This window comes from Stigmatopora nigra, chromosome 7, assembly GCF_051989575.1.
Source record: "Stigmatopora nigra isolate UIUO_SnigA chromosome 7, RoL_Snig_1.1, whole genome shotgun sequence".
Classification (NCBI taxonomy): Eukaryota; Metazoa; Chordata; class Actinopteri; order Syngnathiformes; family Syngnathidae; genus Stigmatopora; species Stigmatopora nigra.
This window is the reverse complement of record NC_135514.1, coordinates 1203682-1224929: the sequence shown is the minus strand read 5'-3', so window position 1 is coordinate 1224929 and position 21248 is coordinate 1203682. Positions and strand designations below refer to the sequence as shown.

The following is a 21248-nucleotide window of genomic DNA, read 5'->3' as shown; positions in this document are numbered from 1 at the left end:
AAAAACAAGTATGTATTCAACTTTGACATACTTACATTCCATAAAATCGCCTATCTATGTTTACAATGGACAACATTCCATCAAAACATATTTAATATCAATCTATCACATTGCTTCAGTAGTATCACCAGTGATAGTAATTCAATGTTGTAAATGATAATTGTTTCAAGTACTGGAATTGGAAAACAAACTATAAACAGGATTGAGGGAATATTAAAAAAAACAATATATAAAAAGAAAATACATTTATATAAACAGGAACTCCACATTTGATGGTGTTACTCATCCCCATTAATTCAAATTCATATTTGAATCTTTAGAAGGTAACTTTTATGATCTTGGCCATAAGAAATGAGATTCAAATGACTCCGATTTAGCATTTAAACCAATGCCGATGTAGTACATTCAATTACTCCATTCTCCTCTAACAGTAGAATATCAAAAACTTGCTTTTATTAGCTCATTCGCTTTGCCGGCCCATCTGAGTGGTGACCAACATGTGGTAGACTCCCTTTTTGGCAAGCAACTGTTGGTGAGTACCTTCTTCAACCACAATCCCTTCCTGAAAGACAGCAATGCGGTCTGCATTTTGGATGGTGGACAGACGGTGGGCAACAATGATACATGTCCTGCCCTGCCTGGCTTTGTCCAATGCTTCTTGCACCACCTGGCCCAACACAAATCGGGAGGACAAAAGTCAATTTTAGAATCCAACCGGATGAGAACAGAAAACGTACCTTTTCACTCTCTGTGTCGAGCGCAGACGTGGCTTCGTCCAGAAGTAAAAGTTTGGGGTTGCGAATGATGGCTCGGGCTATGGCTATTCGTTGTTTCTGACCGCCTGACAATTGGGTCCCCTTGTCGCCTGCTTGAGTGTCATATTTCTGTTCCAGAAAACAGTTATTCAAAGTCAGTCTTTCAGGGTTTTGGCATTTACAGTTGGTATTGCTGGTAGAAAAATAACTTTGGTGAAAATGTGGTCCGTTTCTCTGGTTTACCTTTGGCAAGGTTTCAATGAAGCTGTGAATGTTGGCTGCTTCAGCGGCTGCCTTAATCTCCACTGTCGTTACAGTGCGACTGTTGTCTCCATAAGCAATGTTTTCAGCTAAACTACAGTCAAAGAGCACTGGCTCCTGTGACACAATGCCTATCTGAGACCTCAACCAATGGATGTTCAGTTCTTTGACACTCTTGGAATCAATCACCTGCGCGGCAAATACATCAATCACATATGACGTTTTGGGAATTTTCCCCCCCAAAATGTCTTGCAATCCTACTAAAATGTATTAAAGGACATGAAGAAGAAGAATTGACAAAAATAATGGGCGGTCACCTTTCAAGTACAATATTTTCATTCATTCCTTTTCCAAAACGCTAATCCTTGCAGGGGCCTATCCCAGCTAAATACAGGCACTAGGTGGGGGACACCCTCAATTGGTGGCCAGCCAATCGCAGGGCACAAGGAGATAAACAACAATTCACGCTCACACTCATACCTAGTTGCAATTTAAAGTGTCCAATCAGCCTAAAATGCATGTCTTTGGAATGTGGGAGGAAATCGGAGTACCCACAGAAAACCCACGCAAACATGCAAACTGCACGCAATGTTGACCGACTTGGGATCGAGTCCTTGACCCCAGAACTGTGAGGTGAATAAAATATTGTGTCTCTCAGAAACTCTCTGAAGATGAATTCAAATGACTCAACTAAATTCTTATCAGTAGAGTGCAGCAATAAAAACACTAAACATTAGCCGACAGAGACTAGGTGAAGAGGCAGCATGTGATTCTGCATGTGCGTTTTCTCACCACGTTCCCTTGCGTGGGATCGTAAAACCTCTCTAGAAGCTGGATGCTGGTGCTTTTTCCACAACCACTGCTTCCTACAAGGGCCAGCGTCTCCCCCTTGCTCACATTCAGATTCAACCCTCGGAGAACTGGGAAATCAGGACGAGTGGGGTAGTTAAATCTAACCTCTTGAAACTGCACATTACCCTCAAATTTATCCTGTAGGACAAAGACAAATAAGAAGAGGATTTAATAACAAATGTCTATTAACAATAGTAATAAACAAGTATGGTTTTGCATTGGATACCAGTGAGAGTCCGTCCTCTGCAAGATTGTCAATAGCAGGCTCAGTGTTCAGAAGCATAATAAGGTGTGCAGCAGACATTTTGGCCTTGGCATAATTTGGAGCAAAGGAATTGGCTTCTCCCACAGCCATGGCACCGTACAAAACCGCTGAAATAACTCTAGGTAAGAGAATATTGGATTTAGTCTTCATTTATTATGAAATGCAAGTAGCTGTAACAACTGAAATACAATACTTAAAAAAAATGTAAAAATCTACAAAATTCAAAATATACCTGGGTTCAAATCCAGGTCGGTCCACATGTGTGGAGTTTGCATGTTCTCTTGGGCCTGCGTGGGTTTTCTCCGGGTGCTCCGGTTTCCACCCACATTCCAAAGACATGCGTGGTAGGACACTCTAAATTGCTCCTAGGTATGAGTGTGAGCGTGAATAGTTCTTTGTCCCCTTGTGCCCTGTGATTGGCTAGGCTAACCAATTCAGGGTGCCCCCCCCCCCCCCCCCGCCTAATGCCTGAAGTCAGCTGGGATGGGCTCCAGCACCCCCCACGACCCTAGTGAGGATAAGGCGGTTCAGAAATTAAGATGAGAATAAAAAATATCAACTACAAGTAGTAATTCTCAGTTTTTACAAACATTTGATTCTACGGTGTGGCAACGAAATGATCATATTTTGAATTTTTAAAGCTAGAAATATTGCTTAGCTTCTCCAGAATTTTTTTCTTTTGCTTCTGCAGACTCCACAAAGTGACCTTTGAACTCCAAGTTAATGTTCTCCCACCATGCATCATGCTTGTGACCAGACTTTCACATATTTGAAGTTTTGGTAAATGATTAAAACAGATATAGATCTCTTGTAATGATCTAGTTAGTATTTTTTTCTCTTTTTCTTCTGCTGTCAAAGACTACATTGAAAACGCGACACGCCATCACTCACAGAAAAACTCCCTCGACGTCCATTCGCCCTTCATCGATGAGCCAAGCTCCAAAACGAAAACAACCTGCATAGGCGAAGTAGATCATGGCCTGTGAAAATGAGAAGGTAAAACCATACAGGTGGGCTTTTTTCTGGGAGTTTCTACAAAGAGAGAAAGACAACTTTTGAGAAGACCAAAATCTCTGACAAATAAAAAGTTGTTTTCAGTTTTCGGTCTTTTGTACTTGTAAGGAATGAGGAGATTTTCATGATATAGGGATTCAAATGTGGGTTCCCTGGTCAGAGATGCAACAGTGCGAATATTCTCAATGGCATCTGTAGCAATCTGAGGAAACAAAATGAAATATGGTTTAGAATCCCACTTGGGAAGACTGATTGACATAATGTGGCCTTGATCAACATACTGGCCAACATATCAGTACAAGAAAATAGGCATGATCACTATTTAACTTGCATGAGTTGTGACCACAATCTGAGACCAAATCTAACATATACCAAGAACAATGGATGCTTAAATGATTTGTAATTTTCTAAAAAATTAAATATTTAAAATGAAATTCTAATTTCCTTTTTGGGATATTACATCTCCTGTGACTACCGGCACAATAAAATAACAACAACAAAAAACAACTATAGCTTTAATAGCTCAAAACCTTGATAGGTAAGTGTTATCAATAGGTGTGTGAGATACTAGACAAAGCAGGACTCTGGATTTTGACCGAGTTCACTGATCCACGGATATTTTTTAACTGAAAGTTGTAAACAACTGGAAAGTGAAGGTTTCCTGAGGAGAAAATATTAAAAAAAAGGCTTGCAATAGCCAGACCTCAAATGTCTCTCCCATTTGATCACATTTTGTAATAATGATATATTAAAATAAAAAATAAAAAATAAAACATCAACACATTAAACTCCTTCAGTTTGCGCCAGATATTACAGACAGGAAATAACACATTTCACCTGACCCCTGTTGTTTGAATGCCGAAATCCATAAAGGTGCGTGCAAGTCAACATACCACCACCAAATCCGTACCTTTCCAGCCTTCTCCAGCTCCTTCTTATCCTGAGCTGCTTGCCCAGCGAGCAGTTTCATCTGCACAGTCCCAGCCACTGCCATGACGGGAACCACCGACAATATGAGCAGGGTCAGCTCCCAGCCATACACAAATGCCAGAATCAAAGCAGTACCCATGTTGGCAACATTCTGAACCAACGAGGCCAGACGTACTCCCGTAACCTGAGCGCAGAAGAGAGGGGATGCATGAACCAATAAGATTATTAAATGAAATAATGTTGGTTTCCTGCGTGTACCTTACCCCTTGGACTTGAGCTGCATCTGTGGCCAGCCTTGTCGTGAGTGCGCCAACACTGTTTTTGTGGTTGTCAAACCAGCCTAGGTCCTATTAAATGAAACATGCATTGTTTGAATATTATGGGCTGTAATACCTCGACATACGAGTAAAATTTCGGGCAAATATTTATAGAGATACGAGACAAATTTTGATATACGAGCATACAGCGGACGTGAGAAGCTGCTCATAAGAACATCATGGGCACTGTCTCTCTGGTCACAACTCCCTCGTGTAATGTCTCTACGAGCACTGGGCGGAGCGTTGCATTTTTTCAGTGTTTTTTTTCCGTTAGTTAGTGTGAATAGCGGAGCGATCACTAATATGAGAGAGGAGTCTATATTACTTCTCGTTGGCAAGTGGTTGTGCATCATCCAATTGTGAGGACATTTGTGTGCATCATTTTGGGAATATTTTGAAGGGAAGACAAAAGCAAACAACCCTTGATAGGTTGCATTTCCAAATCAGGGTGGAGGCGGGGCAAATAGAGCCAAGAAGAAAGGTATCAAAATTTAAAACAAAATTAGAATTAAGTTGAGTGTAAGGTTAGATTAAACTTATTTTTTAGTGTGTCTGCATCGTAATCCAAGTTCATTTAAAATTGTCTATGTTAGGTTACGAGCGTGTTCCCGTGCAAGAGTCCCCCCATTTAAGGTCACATCTCGAGGTACCACTGTACTGAATTGTAGATTTTTTTTATTCAACAATTTCATTTTTTTTCCTTTTAATGTAAGTTGGATTTGATTACTTCTGCATGTATTTTTCCATGTCACTTTGCACTCATTATTCAATGTAACCTGATCTCCAGACACCCACACTGTAGTTGCATATTTACTCATAATAAAACCATTAAAGTCAAATGATGTACTGTTCTACTAACCTGCCTCAACATGGCTTTGAAAGCTGCAAGTCTCATTTTCATAGTCAGGATCTCCCCAGATTTACCAAAACAGTACCCCTGTAATAAAAAGTCGCATAAAATGTGATCGCGAACTGCACTCGGGGCAGTTTTCATTGAATAAATGTTCTTTCTTGGCGTGTTACCAATTTTGCCATACACTGATGAAAATTGTCACAATGGTTCGCAGGATTTTACCTGTAGAAACATGGTGACAAAAGATACGGCTCCAATAACAGCAAACAGAAGGGAGAAGAAATAAGATTTCCGTTGAACAACATTTAAATCTGGCTCGGCAAACACCTAGAAAAAGGGAAAAATTGTCACGATTACTTTAAAACTCTTTCCCCCTACATTTTTAATCCCAAAATGAAGATGCAAAATGAACTAAAAAAATCCTACAGTGATAATCTTGGAGAAGATGACAGCAAAGAGAGGTTGCATTGCGCCATTAATTGAAGCACAGATGGTTCCGACAAGAATGTAAGGCCACTCAGGAAGATTGAATCGCATCACTTTAAGAAACGAAACTGGAGGAACGTCTTCATTCTGCAGACAACAAAGGGGGGAAAAAAGCTGAATGATACCTCCCTTTATTCTTTGCCATGAAAATTCCAATTCATCAAGCGCACGTCACACCTCTTCTTTTAAATCTTTACTATCCACCAACTTTTCTCTCTCTTCTTTCTGTCCCTCTGAACCAACAAATGACGATTTTGTAGACCTCCTCCTTAAACGAGGGGAGTTAGAAAGATCTTCTTCCATTGGGTTCTTTTCCCCCAGCTCATCCTCTTCTTTGGCTTTCTGAAAAGTCTGCAAGATAGATAAAGCTAGTAAAAATCCCAAGATAATATATTCATATTATACATTGTTTTGCACAAAGGTTTACCTGCAGAGTGACTAGCGTATGGTAGATGCCCTGTTTTTCCATCAGCTGGTTATGGGTTCCTAGTTCTACAACTGTTCCATTTTGAAAGCCAGCAATAATATCAGCATTCCGAATAGTTGAAAGGCGATGAGCCACAACTAAGGTGGTACGGCCGAGTCTGACCTGCACAAATGATGCAAAAGTTTGAAATTCAGAAGGATGATAGAGCTTTATTCCCTTGTTAAAAGACGCTGCGATTCTCAAATTCCTCGAAACATTCGACCTGTTCCCTCCATCACTCTGTTAACAGGATGGATGTTTGTTTAAACGACGATATTGTTTGAAAGGTAACAATACAAACATTGGAAAATGTGTGTCATTGTGGAAGTATTTCAAATGTGAACAGAGAAGTTCACACTGCAAGAGAAAATGTATTCAAAAGATCAGGCACAGTAACTTTACGACAAAGTAACATTTTTCTGTGATTTTTGGACTTTCACCCAAAAATTCTTGGCAGGTGAGCAGAAGATATGATGTGATTATGAACCCAAGCAATTCTGACGTCTGTGTGTTTATACCTTGTCGAGTGCAGCCTGCACAACAGTTTCACTCTCAGCATCCAGAGCAGAAGTTGCTTCATCCAGCAGAAGGATTTTGGGGTTGCGGACAAGCGCTCGAGCGATTGCAATTCTCTGCTTCTGTCCTCCACTCATCTGAGTCCCTCGGTCTCCGACCAGCGTCTCGAATTTCTGCTCAATAACAGTGAGAATGTCCTCATTAGCAAGTGCCAAGTTGTTTCAAGGTACAAGTCATTGAGATGTTCATACTTCAGGAAGATTCATGATGAAGTCGTAAGCATTGGCCTCCTTGGCTGCTTGCACTATCTCTTCTTGTGTGACATCCAATCGGCCGTATTGGATGTTTTCAGCTATGGTGGTGGCAAAAAGGACGGGCTCTTGACTCACCACGCCAATCATCTTTCGCAAGTAGCAAACATTGAGAGAACGGATATCATGACCATCGACAGATATCTACAAAGAGGGAAACAATGGATAAATGAACAGAAGTATTTTTGTGAAATTTTGAAAAATATGTACTTACCGATCCCTCCTGTGGATCGTAAAATCTCTGTAACAGCTGCACAGTGGTGCTTTTACCGCAACCGCTGCTTCCCACTAAGGCGATGGTCTGGCCACTTTTCACACTTAGCGACATGTTTTTTAATACCTGCAAGTAAGGGCAGTTATAGAAAGGAGTTTGGGTAAATGCTGTATGTGTATGTACAATGCTCATGTGTCATTGAGAGGCTTACTTTAACATCGGGCCTTGAGGGGTAATTAAAGTGGATGTTCTTGAACTCGATGTTTCCAGTGATTGAATCAGGCTTGAAGCCACCCTCCGAATAACTGTCGATGCTTGGGTTCTGAAGAGTAAAACGTTTCATTATTTCTTTTAAGCTCAGTTTTAGTTGGAGGTTTGATCACAGCAGGGTCAAGGAACTGATACTTATCAAAGGCTTAACAGACAATGTAAGGAAATCTCACTTTTGTGAAGGCAGGACAAAATGTTCTCTACAAAGCTTGTGTTTATTTACACAGCTAGCCATTTTGGTAACACTACATCCATACATAGACCATTGTTGTTTGAGGTTGCTTTAAGTTTCTGAACTTGGAATTGGGAAAAAAGCACTATGACAATAAAAGTGGATTACATTTTGAACCAGTTAATGTCTAAAGTGAGTTGTGAATTCAGTAGTAAGTGGAAAACTGCGTAAACCTTTAGGAAATTCTTTGATTTTTCCAAAAAATTGAAAGCATGAGACAAGAATGAGATTGAAAGGAGAAAAAGAAAAGCTATTGCCATTCAAAACAAAAAAAAAAGAATGATTAATACACTATGGGAGAGGCCTTAGGGTAGATTATTGCTTTGCTTCCACTGGGCCTGGACAACTTACTATCATCAGGGTTAAAAAGAGTTATAAAAATGTATAAACAACTTGAAGCCATTTTTCCAACTAGTTGAAGCCTGGAATTGTAACAGGCATTGTAACAGGACAATGACTTAAAGCATAAAAGCAAGCCAAGAAACAAATAGCCTCTGAAGAAAACACACGTCGGGATGAAAGGCATGAAATCAAACAAGCTAAGTGGGAAGTACTCATGAGATCCAATTTCAAAGCAGACCTTACATCTCTCATTAATTCCACTTAACTGCAAAAGTTAAAAGAAATGGTCGAGGGAAATGGAAGGTTGAGATTCTTGCTGCCAAAGAGGGGTCAACCAGTTATTAAATTGAAGTGTACACTTGGTAGCTTTTGCACCCTGTTGGCTGAATGTCTTTGCGCTATAAAAATGTTAAAACTTAATGTTTTAATGGAAAAAATAAGTACAAAATAATCCTACAAACTATAACAATTGGGAAGAAGTGAACAAATATACAAACTTAACTGAGAGGACAAAAACGGGGAGAAGCACACTGACAAAAAACAAACGTCAATAATGGACAATTGGGTCACACAAGGTAAGGAGAGCCGGAAAGACACAGCAGGTGGAACTCACACAATCACGCGGACAGAACATAGAAGGAAAACACACTCAACAACCAAAACCCCAACAAAACATGACATGATTACTCTAACCAGACCATCCCGATTCTTATGATGCAAACCCCACATAGATGAACCGACCTAGATTTGAACCCAGGACCCCAAAACTGGGAGGTCAACACACTAACCACTCATCCACCGGGCCGCCCAGAAATTCAAAAAAGGCTCAAATACTTTTTTCTCATATTGTACGTACTTCTGCTTGCCTCAAAACCAAATTACTAAATCCTAATCCTATAAATTTGGGTAAAAACTCCATGTTGAAGTTAGACAACAGGTTGATTTAGTCACGAATACGAACTCAAACCGATGGGGCTCCAATTAGAGGAAATTCCAATCTGCAAAAGCTGCATCCTGGAGCGCTACATTACATGAGTGCATATCCACTAATACAAATTGACGGTAGCCCAAAAGAAAAGAAAATTCTTTCCAAAAGTGAAGCGAAGGAGGCAATGTAGTTTTTCTTACATTGTCAATAATGCCGTAAACCTTATGTGCAGCTCCTCGGGCACTGGAAAAGGACTGGATGTTTGGTGACGTCTGCCCCAAGGCAAATGCTCCAATAAGCACAGCAAATAAAACCTAAAAACACAAACTTTCTTTGTTAGCTTAAAAGTTGTACTTGGTGGCTCTCTGAAGGACAGCCACGCTTTTCCTGCTGCTACTCACTGTAAGTACAACCCCGATGGTGTACTCTCCACTCAAAATGAGTGTACTTCCATACCAGAAGGCCAGCGAATATGAAAGGTAAATCAATAAGAAGGTCACACCCATTGCGATGTTTGAGCTTATAGCCTTCCTTATTCCCACGTTCTTGGCGTCCTCCAAGTTCTTATGATACCTGCAAGATGGCACAAAACAATTTGTGAAATACTATCCTTTCCCAATATTACGCATTAAAAGCTATGACAAAAGCCTTCTTCACCTGTAACTCATGGTATTGGAACCATATACTGTATGCCTTTTATATGTACCGTATTTTCACAACTATAAGGCGCACCGCATTATAAGGCGCACCCTCAATGACTGACATTTTTCCATATATAAGGCGCACTGTATTATAAGGTGCACTGTATTATAAGGCGCACTGTATTATAAGGCACACTGTCTATTTTGGAGAAAATTTAAAACCTTTAAGTGCGCCTTATAGTCGTGAAAATACGGTAATTGCTATTGACCTCCAGGTATGAAGCACTCACTACACAGTCACCTCTAGAGCCAGCCATTGTTGATGTTTTGGATTTTTTTGGTATAAAATCTTGCAGTGGGGGAGGAGCTATATGATGGAAAATTTTGTAAACTAAGATTGCATCTGCATATTTAACAGTATTGTTTCAGTTCAGGCGTTTGCTTTTCTTAAATATCCAACAATGGTGGTTTTTCGTTTTTGGTTTTCTGTTTTTTCCATATATAAGGCACACTGGATTATAAGGCGCACTGTCTTTTCTGGGGAAAATTTAACTTTTAAGTGCGCCTTATAGTCGTGAAAATACGGTAATAACACGGATGAATGCACGAACCTCTCAATCTCTTTTTGTTGACCACTGAAGGCAAACACAGTCCTGATAGAAGAGAGAACCTCCTCTGCCACAGCACCTGCTTTGGCATATGCGGACTGTTCTCTTGATGTGAATGATGCCAGGACCTAATAAAAAAAAAAAAAAAACGTTTACCATAATGCCAGCAAGAATAGGCTTTCTTATGTGGTGACGTGGAGAAAATCTTAGGTTACCTTGCTGAAAATTGCTGCCATGACACCCAGCAAGGGACTGACGGCCAGAATGACGAGTGTGAGTTTCCATCCTTTGCTTAAGCCGATGACGACTGATGTGAGAAAAGTAGCAAAGGACTGAATCAACATTGCCACTTTGTCCCCAATGCCCTCTTGGATTTTGTAGACATCGCTGTTCATGCAGAAAAAAACATGTCCATCAGTTAAAAGGGTGTCTTTTTAGAATTGCTTACCAAACTAATGTAAAAAATATGAAGAACAAGTAAAATTAAAAAAAATATGTATATCATTTTTGACAACTACATTGTATGATCTATTAAAAATGAGGTAAACATTCCACTTTTCATCTTAAAAGATTATTATTCCAGTTTTTAGATTTTATTGTTAACATTTATTTGTCAATTAAAGGGTTAACTTGGGTCGAGCAACATTTTAAGAGGCTTAATGCTTACCATTTTTCTGAAAACAACAAAAAGTAACAACAATTTTTGTTACTTTATACCGAGAGTAACTGATTGTGTACAAAATCTCAAATGGAATCATGGCAGACTTCATAATATCCACAAATATTGTATTGCCCACATGAGATAGTCAAAAAAAAATTGGGTAAATTTTAACCCTAATGATGAGGCTGTTTTGAAATATTAGAAATCATTATTATTGTATATATACAATATACACTGTAAAGGTAAATGACTTCATGTTACTAACTCTGTAAGACGAGTGTTGAGCTCTCCAGTTTCATTTACATCGAACCAGCCGATATCTTGTCGCATGATCCTGTGAAAAAAACACTTGCGAATGCGTTTGACTTGTCGTCCAGCCGACAATGTAAAGAAAGCGACCTGCATATAAGCGGCCACCAGCACGAGAGCCCCTAGGATCGAGTAGTAGATGGCAAAGCTGAAAAGGAACGGAAAGATCAGCAAAGACACATCGGTAGGTGTCATTTTACCCTTTACCTGGTCATCTCAGCCTGCAAGGTGTTGTTTGCAAATGTGACATCTGAAAATGTCAAACAAAATGTTATAGTAGTTGATCATCATGGTCAGGGAGCGACGATGATGTCTGTAAACTCACTGGGGTTGGTATTGTTGAGGAAGGATGAGGCAGCGTTTGATACCAAGCTGTCAGTCATAGCCCCAAACACGACTAACATAAGAGGCATCACTACCCCATGGACAATTGACATTAGTGTCCCAAAGAAGAGCAGCACAATATCTTTGGAATCTGCAAATCTGAACTGTTCACACAGGAAGAGTGGGAGAATGTTATTAGGAGGTAAATGTAAAATAATGTCATTCATTTTCTGGACTCGTCATCCTCACAAGGGTCGCGGGGGGTGCCGGAGCCTATCCCGGCTACCTACGGGCACCAGGCAGGGGACACCCTGAATTGCAGGCCAGCCAAATGCAGAGCACAATGAGACGGACAACCATTCACACTCACATTGGGGCAATTGGGGGACCGGAGAGAGCATGCAAAGTCCACACAGTGAGGACCGACCTGGGATTGAACTCTCAACCCCAGAACTCTGAAGTCGCCGCGCTAACCACTCAGATAACGTCCACTAATCTCTCTTTTTTATTTAAAAAAAAAGTGATACAGGGGCCATAAAGATGTAAAAGAAATAGAAAACTTACCAGTTCAATGGTACCAACCATAGGTAGCTTTTCCTCTTTGTCTTTCTTCTTTTTACTTTTGCTCACATCGTCTATGCAATCACTGAGTCACAAACAGGAAATTCACACTGTAATTGCTCTCCAATTGTTTAAAAAGTAGTCCAAAAAGCATAGAGCCTTTTTTTCTCCTAAATTTTAAAAGTCATAGAATATTACCTTAAATATACATCTTTAAGGTTGTGCTCTGTGATGTCCCTTTCCTCCATGTCTGTTTCCTGTTATGCGTATCTGCTTATGCTGCGCATATAAACACAAGTCAGCTCTTGAAATTGAAACATGACAAAAGGTTAAACGTACCTTGCTGGCGTTCGCCTACAGAGGAGTCTGATGTGTGAGAAGCAGCAGACGCTTCTCCTGCACTCTGTTGTTTGACAGGGCTTGCTATTCCGCACATCCAGGCACACACCTCAAACAACAGATGACCAGCCCTACCACGCCTCCCTTTTATTCCTCTTCTGTCTCACGTGGCTTTAATGGCTGCGTACTAGAATAACCACATTTCTACGCTGGTCTCTTGGCAGTTAAGGGGAAAAAAATTGTAAAAAAAAAAAAAAGAAATTGCAAAAAAAATATTCTCTAAATCATCCATTTGTTTTTACTGCAATATCAAAATATACCGTTGTCCTCAATTCAATACCGTTAAAAGTTTAATTATTCAGTTAGCTACAGGGTAGGGTGTGACTTCTTTTTTTTAATGATGTGGTATGTAAATAAAGCTGTAAATTAATACTGTTTAAAAAGGTATCTAGCTTCAGACTGAAGTGTAATGTTTAGGGGAACCAGTTAGATCAGGGGTCGGGAACCTTTTTGACGAAGAGAGCCATAAACAATTCATATTTTCAAACATTATTCCTTGAGAGCCATACTCAGAATTTAAAAGTAAAAATATATGAAAATGTGAGCATTTATTATTCATTTCACCACTTTGAAAGTAAAAAAAAGGCTGAATTCTTTTGAGAACATTATTTCACTGTTGCTAATCAATGAGTACCAATGAGAGAAGATGCATGCAGAAGAGTCTAATGAAGAAAAATTATGATTTGAAAAGGCAAAGAGCCATATACACCTATCAAAAGAGCCATATATGGCTCCTGAGCCATAGGTTTCCTACCCCTGAGTTAGATGTTTGTTCCAATGGATTAGGCATGATGAAAAAAGTATGCCTTTTAGTTTTATTCTATCATGTAACCCATATTTAATATAGCTTCTATAGCCATGTCCTATTTTATAACGTCAATCTGATACGGACTGGTGTGACTCCCAAAACGGCAGTAAAAAAAAAAAAAGTATGATTGCACTCACTGCTTGGTAATGTATTTGAAGCCCTGTAAAAATAACACAAAACAAAAATTAATCATCTCATCTCCTTTTCTGAAGCGCTTTATCCTCATTAGGCTTGCGGGGGTGCTGGAGCCAATACCAGCTACCCCCAGGCCAGAGGCGGGGACAAGGAGACAGACGACCATGCTCACTCACACCCATACCTAGGGGCAATCATCCTAACATGCATCTTTTTCTATGTGATCGGCCAATGGCCTCAATATAATATATAGTGGCCTGCAAATAAAGCTCAAAATGAACTACGACAGCCCGGCTCTTTTTATTGGCCACCAATAAGTTCAGTAATTATTTAATATAAATGATCCCACTGAGAAAAAAATCAATATATTTAAATATTCTTAAATTATTATATTTATAATATTTTTTACATTACCGCTCCAAAAGTGACATTTAAAATACCACGACCTATGACAGAACAATATTCTTTCACTTTAAACGATCAGTCAAAATCCCATAAAGTAGCTGCCAATAGCTTTTTTTATGAATGCCACTGATTTATTCATTCATTTTGCGCACTTATGCGCACCTGTCGTTGTGCGCGAGTGTTTGCGCCCTCCCACCAGACGTGCTCTATAGAAGACACTGATGTCATCTTTCTCTTTTTGATTATTGGCTTAAAATCACACTGCCTAAAGGTCATTTTATGAATTATTTTCTCTTGGTTTTCCACGGGTGTCGCACGCACGCACGCACGCACGCACACACGCACGCACACACGCACGCCCCCCGGGGGCGTTTGAGGTCATCAGCCTCCATATTAATAATATAAATTCGGCTCATAATAAAACATAAATCCGACGGAAGTGTCTAACGCCAATGCAGTCGTACGTAATAAAATAAAGGCACACACGTAAATAGATTAAATACTTAGATTTATTCTTCAGAAAAAAACAAGACAACACTGAAAATGTACTCACAAATTCAGACGATATGTAATGCTTTTAAATCATGACTGCCAAATTCTAGTATAGTACTATACTTTTAAGCGTGGAACAAAGGTAAAAATCACATCTTACCTTAAAGAGCTCTGATGTTGAAAAATTCTACCGGAAATGGCGTTGTCCCTCTCTTGTGTAACTTGATGCGACTTCCGTGCTTAACCCCCCTTCGTCCATGCTTTGTGACGTAAGCAAAGCCAGTGTCTTTCCTCTGGAGGGAAGTTGACCTCCTGCAAGAAGGCAGGCGGGCAGGCAGGCAGGCACAGGCGGCCTTGCAAGCTGGCCTCAAGCCGGACATGGCATCCATCGGCGCGGGTCTGCACATCAGCCGCAAGCGGGCCGGGACCAGAAGCGCGGCAGTCGAGAGGAGGAACCTGCTTACCGTTTGCCGGTGGGTAGCTCTTTAGGACCATCCTCCTCATCCTCATCATTATGCTGCTGCTGTCAAAACACCATCTGAGATTGACACTTGTTAGCACCATCGCATATAACCTAATATGATCTCCAATTCCCATGTCTGTGAAGTTGCTATTGTCTATCTGGGATGTCAAGCTATTGCTTTAATAGATAATTGTGTTATGTAAATATAGGTAGTCAAACAGCATGTGACCCATGATGAGATCAGTGGTTATCAGGTCTTTCTCACTGTCTGAAGATTTTTTTTTGGGGGGGGGGATCACTTTTCTCTGTATGCTTGTGTGGATTTCCTCTAGGTGTTTCAGATTCTGCCAACATTCAAATGAGCATGCGTATTTGCTTCATTTACCTGAAGTGTTGAGATATTTTAAACTTGCCTAGTACTCACTTGAATGTTAAGTTGTTGCTTTCATGGCTGGGCTAAAGATTGCTTAACTTATTGTCTGTCATTGACAGCATTAGATGTCCAATCAATTTTAAAGTGTTGGGGATGGATGAACACAGAATGAACACTCCTTTTGCTGCCAACCTCCCACTTTGAACAGATTGGACATATACTAGCGATTACCTCATTAAGCTAGAAGAAGAAAAACTAATGGATGCCACATTTTTAGACGTCCAGGGCGACCATTGGTTTGAAAGTATTTCTCAAAAAGTACATATTGCGCAGCCTTGCCACATTATTTCGAAGTACTTCCCGATAGCAATTACGTCATTTCAGTGCTGTCAATACTACTTAAAACAATAGTACAGTGCAAGAGTTTTGATAAATGATGGTAAGCATTGGGACTGGACCTTCAAGACTAGTTGCAATAGTTACAAATAAAGGACTATCATGAAAAATAGATCAAATGTGTACCTGAAAATGAGGCCATTAAGGCGTTTTCTAAAGCTGATGAAGGGAAAAATGCAAGATTACAAAGTACTTATGCCAAGTTGGAAGAATATGTGATTTGTGTTAAGTTGTTTTAAAGAAAAAATGGAAAAATGACTTAAAGCTCAAATACTTGGGGAAGAATGGTTGACTCTGCGTGTTCAAATGTTTGGAAAGAATATAACTGTAACTACCGGGTTTGATTTAAAATATATATAAATGTATATATATATTACTTTGAAGAAAGAAAAAAACATGGTATCTGCCATGCTAGAGAGCTCGTGGACATATAGATTGCCCAAATATAGAAGATTGGAAGAAAATTTGAAATGGTTTTAGAAATATAATAGAATATGCAATACCAAGCACATTTAAGTTACTTAATTTAGGGAACTTCACTCGAGACACAACACGTAAGGAACACGAGTACCTTCCTAAAGTGCTGCCGACAGCAAGTTAAAAAGTCACCACGAGACTGTGCTGACAGAGGAACTGTGGATATCTACTGTGAAAGAGCTATTCATAATGTAATGTAACATTCAGATTAAGAGTATTCATTCATTAATTTTCTGAACCCTGTATTACTGGCACAATCAGACGGATAACCATTCACATCCATACCTAGGGGCAATTTAGAGTGTCCAATCAGCTTATCATGCATGTCTTTGGAATGTGGGAGTAAACCGGAGTACCCGGAGAAAACCCATGCAGGCCTGGGGAGAATATGCAAACTCCGACCTGGATTTTAACCCAGGACTCCAGATCTGGGAGGCTGACATGCTAACCACACAGATTAAGAATATAAGAAATACAATTTGAAGACAAATGTAAAAAATGGAGGGACTTAAGAATGTCAACATCTGACCATCTTGTAGAGATTGAAAGACAAGCCTTGAGAGTATAACCTTTGTTTTGTTTGTCTTGGGGAAAGATTTGCATATAAGTGCGACATATGATTGGAAAAACTGATTCAAAAAATAAGTTTATAAAAACCATAAGACATGGACCTCCTATGATGCATGATGAAGGAAACATCCACGGTACAGGTAAGCGCTTGAGATTTTTGATGCGTACTTGTGGTGCCCTTGGAAACAAGATGACATTTGTGAGAGCGTTTGGGGGCATGGCAAACACTGCTACTAAGCAACGGAAAAGGGAGTCAGATCATCTGCTTGATGTAAAATGTCTCCAAACAACTTCGGCACACATGCACATACACAAAAGGCCGCCTAGTCCATTAAATCTCCTTCTTGCTAATTAGGTGTAACCTGATTAAACTGACTCGCCTTCCAGCTGGGAAGGACAGACACCAGCTGTGTTATTGAGACAGAAGCCACCCTATATCCATTTGCAGTAGCACTTTTACTCATTACAATTGCAGGTGAGGTTAAGCCTATACTAGAGGATTTACCATGCATACACTTTACACAAATACCATGAAGAGTTACATTCATACTTTGGTGACCAATGAACCTTACATGCAGGTTTTTGAATGAAAATTTTGAGTGAAAGTATTAAAAAAACTCACTTTGTCACCAGGTTTTCAGTGAAGACTCTTCTGGATCGTTCCTGTTTTGAGACCCTGGACGACTCGTCTCCAGAGTTGGTCAACTTTGTGTCTATTTTAGAACATATACTGAATCATCGTCTGAAAGGTAACAAATAATCACTCCGAAAGATGAGGTTAAGGTGAAAACACATTTGTATGCAATCCAACTTGTTTGTTTTTTTTATTCAGGTCAGACAAATTGGTTTGGCTACGAGAGTCATCGGAGCTTCTGGGACTTCATCAAAGCCGCCTGTGGCAAAGTACCTCACAATTGCATACGAAGCATCGAAAGTATGGAGAATGTGCGGTCCTCCAAAGCTAAGGTGACTTAGAGCCTAAAAGAATCCATAACTCGTTTTTAAAGACTAGTTTAAGTTTCACTTTACTGTAGATTACTTTACATTGTTTTTCATTTTCTTAGAACATTGCAACTTAACTTAATAATCTTATTCTGATGAGTCTTTTCTTTATTCTTTCTTATCATACAATTATTTGCTTGTACTCATCCAATTATATTTTTCTCACCAGGGTCGAGCTTGGATCCGAGTTGTTCTGATGGAGAAGAGATTGTCTGAGTACATCTCCTCTGCTCTCAGGGACCTTAAAATAACCAGGTTTGAACTTTTGTTGTTGTTGTTGGTAGCATTTAATGATGTATGTTTACCTAATGTTGTAAAGAGCAGGTGTTAGCACATAGCTGAACCCAGTCAGCTGAGTTTGCATCTGTTAGAATTGAAAATCAATGACGTGAGTAAACATGACTGCAGGAGATTTTATGAGGATGGGGCAATCATGTTGGGAGAGGAGGCGGCTCTTCTGGCGGACACGCTCATTGGACTCAACACCATCGACTTCAGGTAATGAGCTTAAAAATAGGTGTATGTAGATATATAAGTATATGTATATATGTGCTTATATATTAATATATATATGTAAATATATATATGTATATGTATGTATATATATATATATATGTGTGTGGGGGGGGGGGGGTGTGTGTGGGGGGGGGGGGGTGGGGGTGTGTATATATAGATATATATTTCAGCAACGCTTATTTATTTATATATTTATTCATGTATTTATTTATGAACTTACTTATTACCTATCTATGTCTAAAATGTCTTTCCTATTTCTGCATCCTCGCCCTCTTGCTACTGTGACAACGAAATTTCCCGAATACGGGATGAACACAGTTATCCAATCCAATCCAATTTCAACATAGGTGGGGCTAAAAAGCTCACATTGAATCTGAAAGAACCAATCACCTAAGCACAGCTGTGACACAGACAGACTCTGTCGGTTGCACTTCATCTGCAGGTCACCATCACTGCATCCAGTCGAATCGGATGAGCGCACAAATACTAGATGATCAAATTCTTATGTTTGGGGGTGAGGCAGGGCAAGAATTTTACTTATATGAACGCAACCTGTCTCCTCTCTGCAGCTTTTGTCTGAAAGGCGAGGGTCTCGACGGCGGGGTCCCCTCGGTCATTGACTACACGCCTTACCTGAAGTTCACTCAGAGGTACTTAAGTCGGCCCTTGGCGCGCGGGGTTGCCGAATGTGCGTTGACCGGGTGACGGGCGTCATCCTCCTCCCCGGTTGCAGTGCCGACAGCATCAGCAGCGACGAGGAAGAGATGCGGACGCTAGGCAGCAGCGGCAGCGAGAGCAGCACCCCGGATAAGAAGGCCACAGCTGCCTCCATCTTTACCGAACAGAGCAACTTGGTCAGCAAGTGCAAGCGCTTTGAGCAAAAATATCGCATGGCGATGGAGCAGAAGGTCTGTTCAAGCATAGTTCAACGACGTAAATGTCATATTTAATGGGATATTTATATTACTGGCCTGATCAAAATCCTGAGGGCGAGCTTTTCTTTGTTTTGTTCATCAGGCATACCTTGAGGAGCTGGTACGTCTGCGTGAGGCGCAGTTGGCCGAGGCGTCGTCACACAACAAAGCTCTCGAACAGAGTCTGGTAGACATGCACCTGTCACACACGCTGGAAAAAGAACAGCTGGAGTTGATCATTTTGGAACTGCAGGATCAGCTGTGAGTTTGTAAGGCTTCTGTATAGCGTCCACGTGTAGCGAATCAAACGATTGAATTAGCGAAAAACTGTCTTTCTATTGTGTGACAACTAATTCAATGTAGGCTCCCAAATCCCTTAATTGAAGACGTGTCATGACTGAAGGCGCCGAAGCAAGAACTCGCTCTATGATTAAATGCAAATGAAGTCACTTTCATTGTAATGTAATAGGACTCGGGGGCGGACACGTGCAAGTCAAAGACTGATGATAAGGCTTATCCTACTCCATGTACTGAATGAGAAAAAAATATGCAGGATTAATTAAGGATGGCACACGTTCTGTATTTATCGCTAGTAAGCTTCTACTCATGCTCACACATTTAATCATTAGAATTTAATTTTAGATATTCCATAGGCACATCACATCCAATAGTCATGAGTAGAGCTTTGACGAACCAGGCTGATTTAATGGTTGCTAGGACGTATGATTCGTCAATGGTTGTTTAAGGGGCGGAGTTTGCAAATAACTAGAACACTGAATTGTGTCTGGTGGGTGCAGGACAGTGTTGAAGAACAATGACTTACGGTCACGACAGGATCTGACAGCCCACTTGACCAATCAGTGGCCGTCTCCCGACGCCTTGGATGCCAACGCCGTTGCCTTGGACACGCTGTTGTATAGGAAGAGCCCCGGACAGTGGGAGAAGTATGGGACTTTTTGTATACTGCAGTATAGTAAGACCAAAAAATTTATTAGTGAACAATGTAATGCATTATAAACCTTAAGTGACAATAACACTTTCCCAACATCACAGTCCATCACCTATTTATTATTAACCATGATAAACCAGGTATTACTGCACACCCTTTGTCTCCATTGGCTCTCATTGTCCAATTGTTGTTTGTTGTGCAGCAAGAGCCTCCACAATCTGACGACTGACATGAGCCTATCACAGATGTCCCTCGAACCGACACATGTCCTAACACTGGAAACCAAACCACACTGGCCCCGTCAAGGTATGACTACTCAGACTTGGCTGGCCAATTCACATTGGAGATTGGACGTCTGTTGCCAATTATTGGCACAGAAAAGGTTAAAAAGTTTATCAAAGCCATGGTTTTTGACCATAGCAATTTGCCCACAGGAAAAGAACAGTCGCCGTCTCTCCGAGGACTATGTGGCTCGCTCACATCCGTCAACAGTTTTAGGTCTCTGGCCAGTCTGCGGTCCAACGAGTGTCTGGCCAGTCCCGCCACTGAGGTTAACAGCCCAGGCTTTACCCCTACGTAAGCCCCCATGCCAGGACTCACTCTACCAGCCATCTTCTCAGCGTGCTTTGTAGAAATGTACATTCTTTGTCACTGACAGGTTTTAGAAAGTTGTTGGAATGAGCTTTTTTAGCTTGAAGCACTTTCTGACACAAGGTAACTTTAACTTGAATGCTTAATAATGGATGATCATGTGCCAACGTTGGAAGAATTGGTCTCGTCATTGTCACCAATTGTTGAAGGAGAATTATCTTATTTGCACTTTTATGATGCCTTCATAGTATGAACATTTAGTTTTCAGGTGTTTCTGTGCCTTTGTTTTTAGTGTCGTGCAGAATGCTTTATTTTGTTCTCAGGTCATGACCACTATGATTGATTCCCCTTCCCCACCTCAGTTGAATTTTATGTTCCCTTTAAGACATTTAGATTCCAATGCAGTTATTCACCTCGGCTTGTAATGATTTTGGGGGAAAGTTTGACCTTCTACTGGATGTGTAGCCTAATTGCCCTGGCTTTTGCTTTTGTTAATTATAATTTTGGGAAAATGTGTAATATGGGTTTTTATCCTTATTTTGTAATAAATGTTACTTTGGAAAATGATTACATTTGGCAGTTTCATAATAAAACTTGACATCACCAATTATTATTTTTATACAAATTTGATTATATATATAT

At 40.2% G+C, this 21248-nt stretch overlaps 2 protein-coding genes across 3 annotated transcripts; one reads left to right on the top strand and one right to left on the bottom strand.

The window, feature by feature from the left end:
* Positions 1-75: 75 nt before the first annotated feature.
* LOC144198980 (ATP-dependent translocase ABCB1-like) lies at positions 76-13434 on the bottom strand. Of its 2 annotated transcripts, XM_077720279.1 has the most exons (28): positions 12456-13434; positions 12315-12395; positions 12120-12201; positions 11557-11719; positions 11439-11481; positions 11188-11379; positions 10477-10648; positions 10265-10389; positions 9414-9585; positions 9213-9326; positions 7452-7562; positions 7241-7366; positions 6967-7170; positions 6718-6888; positions 6161-6322; positions 5911-6084; positions 5674-5820; positions 5470-5574; positions 5254-5331; positions 4341-4424; positions 4058-4261; positions 3249-3349; positions 3025-3165; positions 2095-2251; positions 1809-2006; positions 999-1205; positions 738-884; positions 76-667 (listed from the first exon to the last, which is right to left on the bottom strand). In XM_077720279.1, the coding sequence occupies exons 2-28, from the start codon at positions 12362-12364 to the stop codon at positions 461-463; spliced, it is 3837 nt and encodes a 1278-aa protein (XP_077576405.1). In that variant the 5' UTR covers positions 12365-12395; positions 12456-13434; the 3' UTR covers positions 76-460. The 2 variants fall into 2 exon arrangements, with proteins under 2 accessions (XP_077576405.1, XP_077576404.1); XM_077720278.1 differs by having other exon boundaries at positions 738-1205.
* Positions 13435-14603: 1169 nt separating this feature from the next.
* On the top strand, positions 14604-21216 carry rundc3b (RUN domain containing 3b). The gene is made up of 11 exons (XM_077721753.1): positions 14604-14828; positions 17268-17383; positions 17467-17600; positions 17806-17891; positions 18045-18134; positions 18722-18802; positions 18886-19060; positions 19170-19327; positions 19864-20010; positions 20218-20321; positions 20450-21216. The coding sequence occupies exons 1-11, from the start codon at positions 14734-14736 to the stop codon at positions 20593-20595; spliced, it is 1332 nt and encodes a 443-aa protein (XP_077577879.1). The 5' UTR covers positions 14604-14733; the 3' UTR covers positions 20596-21216.
* The last annotated feature ends 32 nt before the right edge of the window (positions 21217-21248 follow it).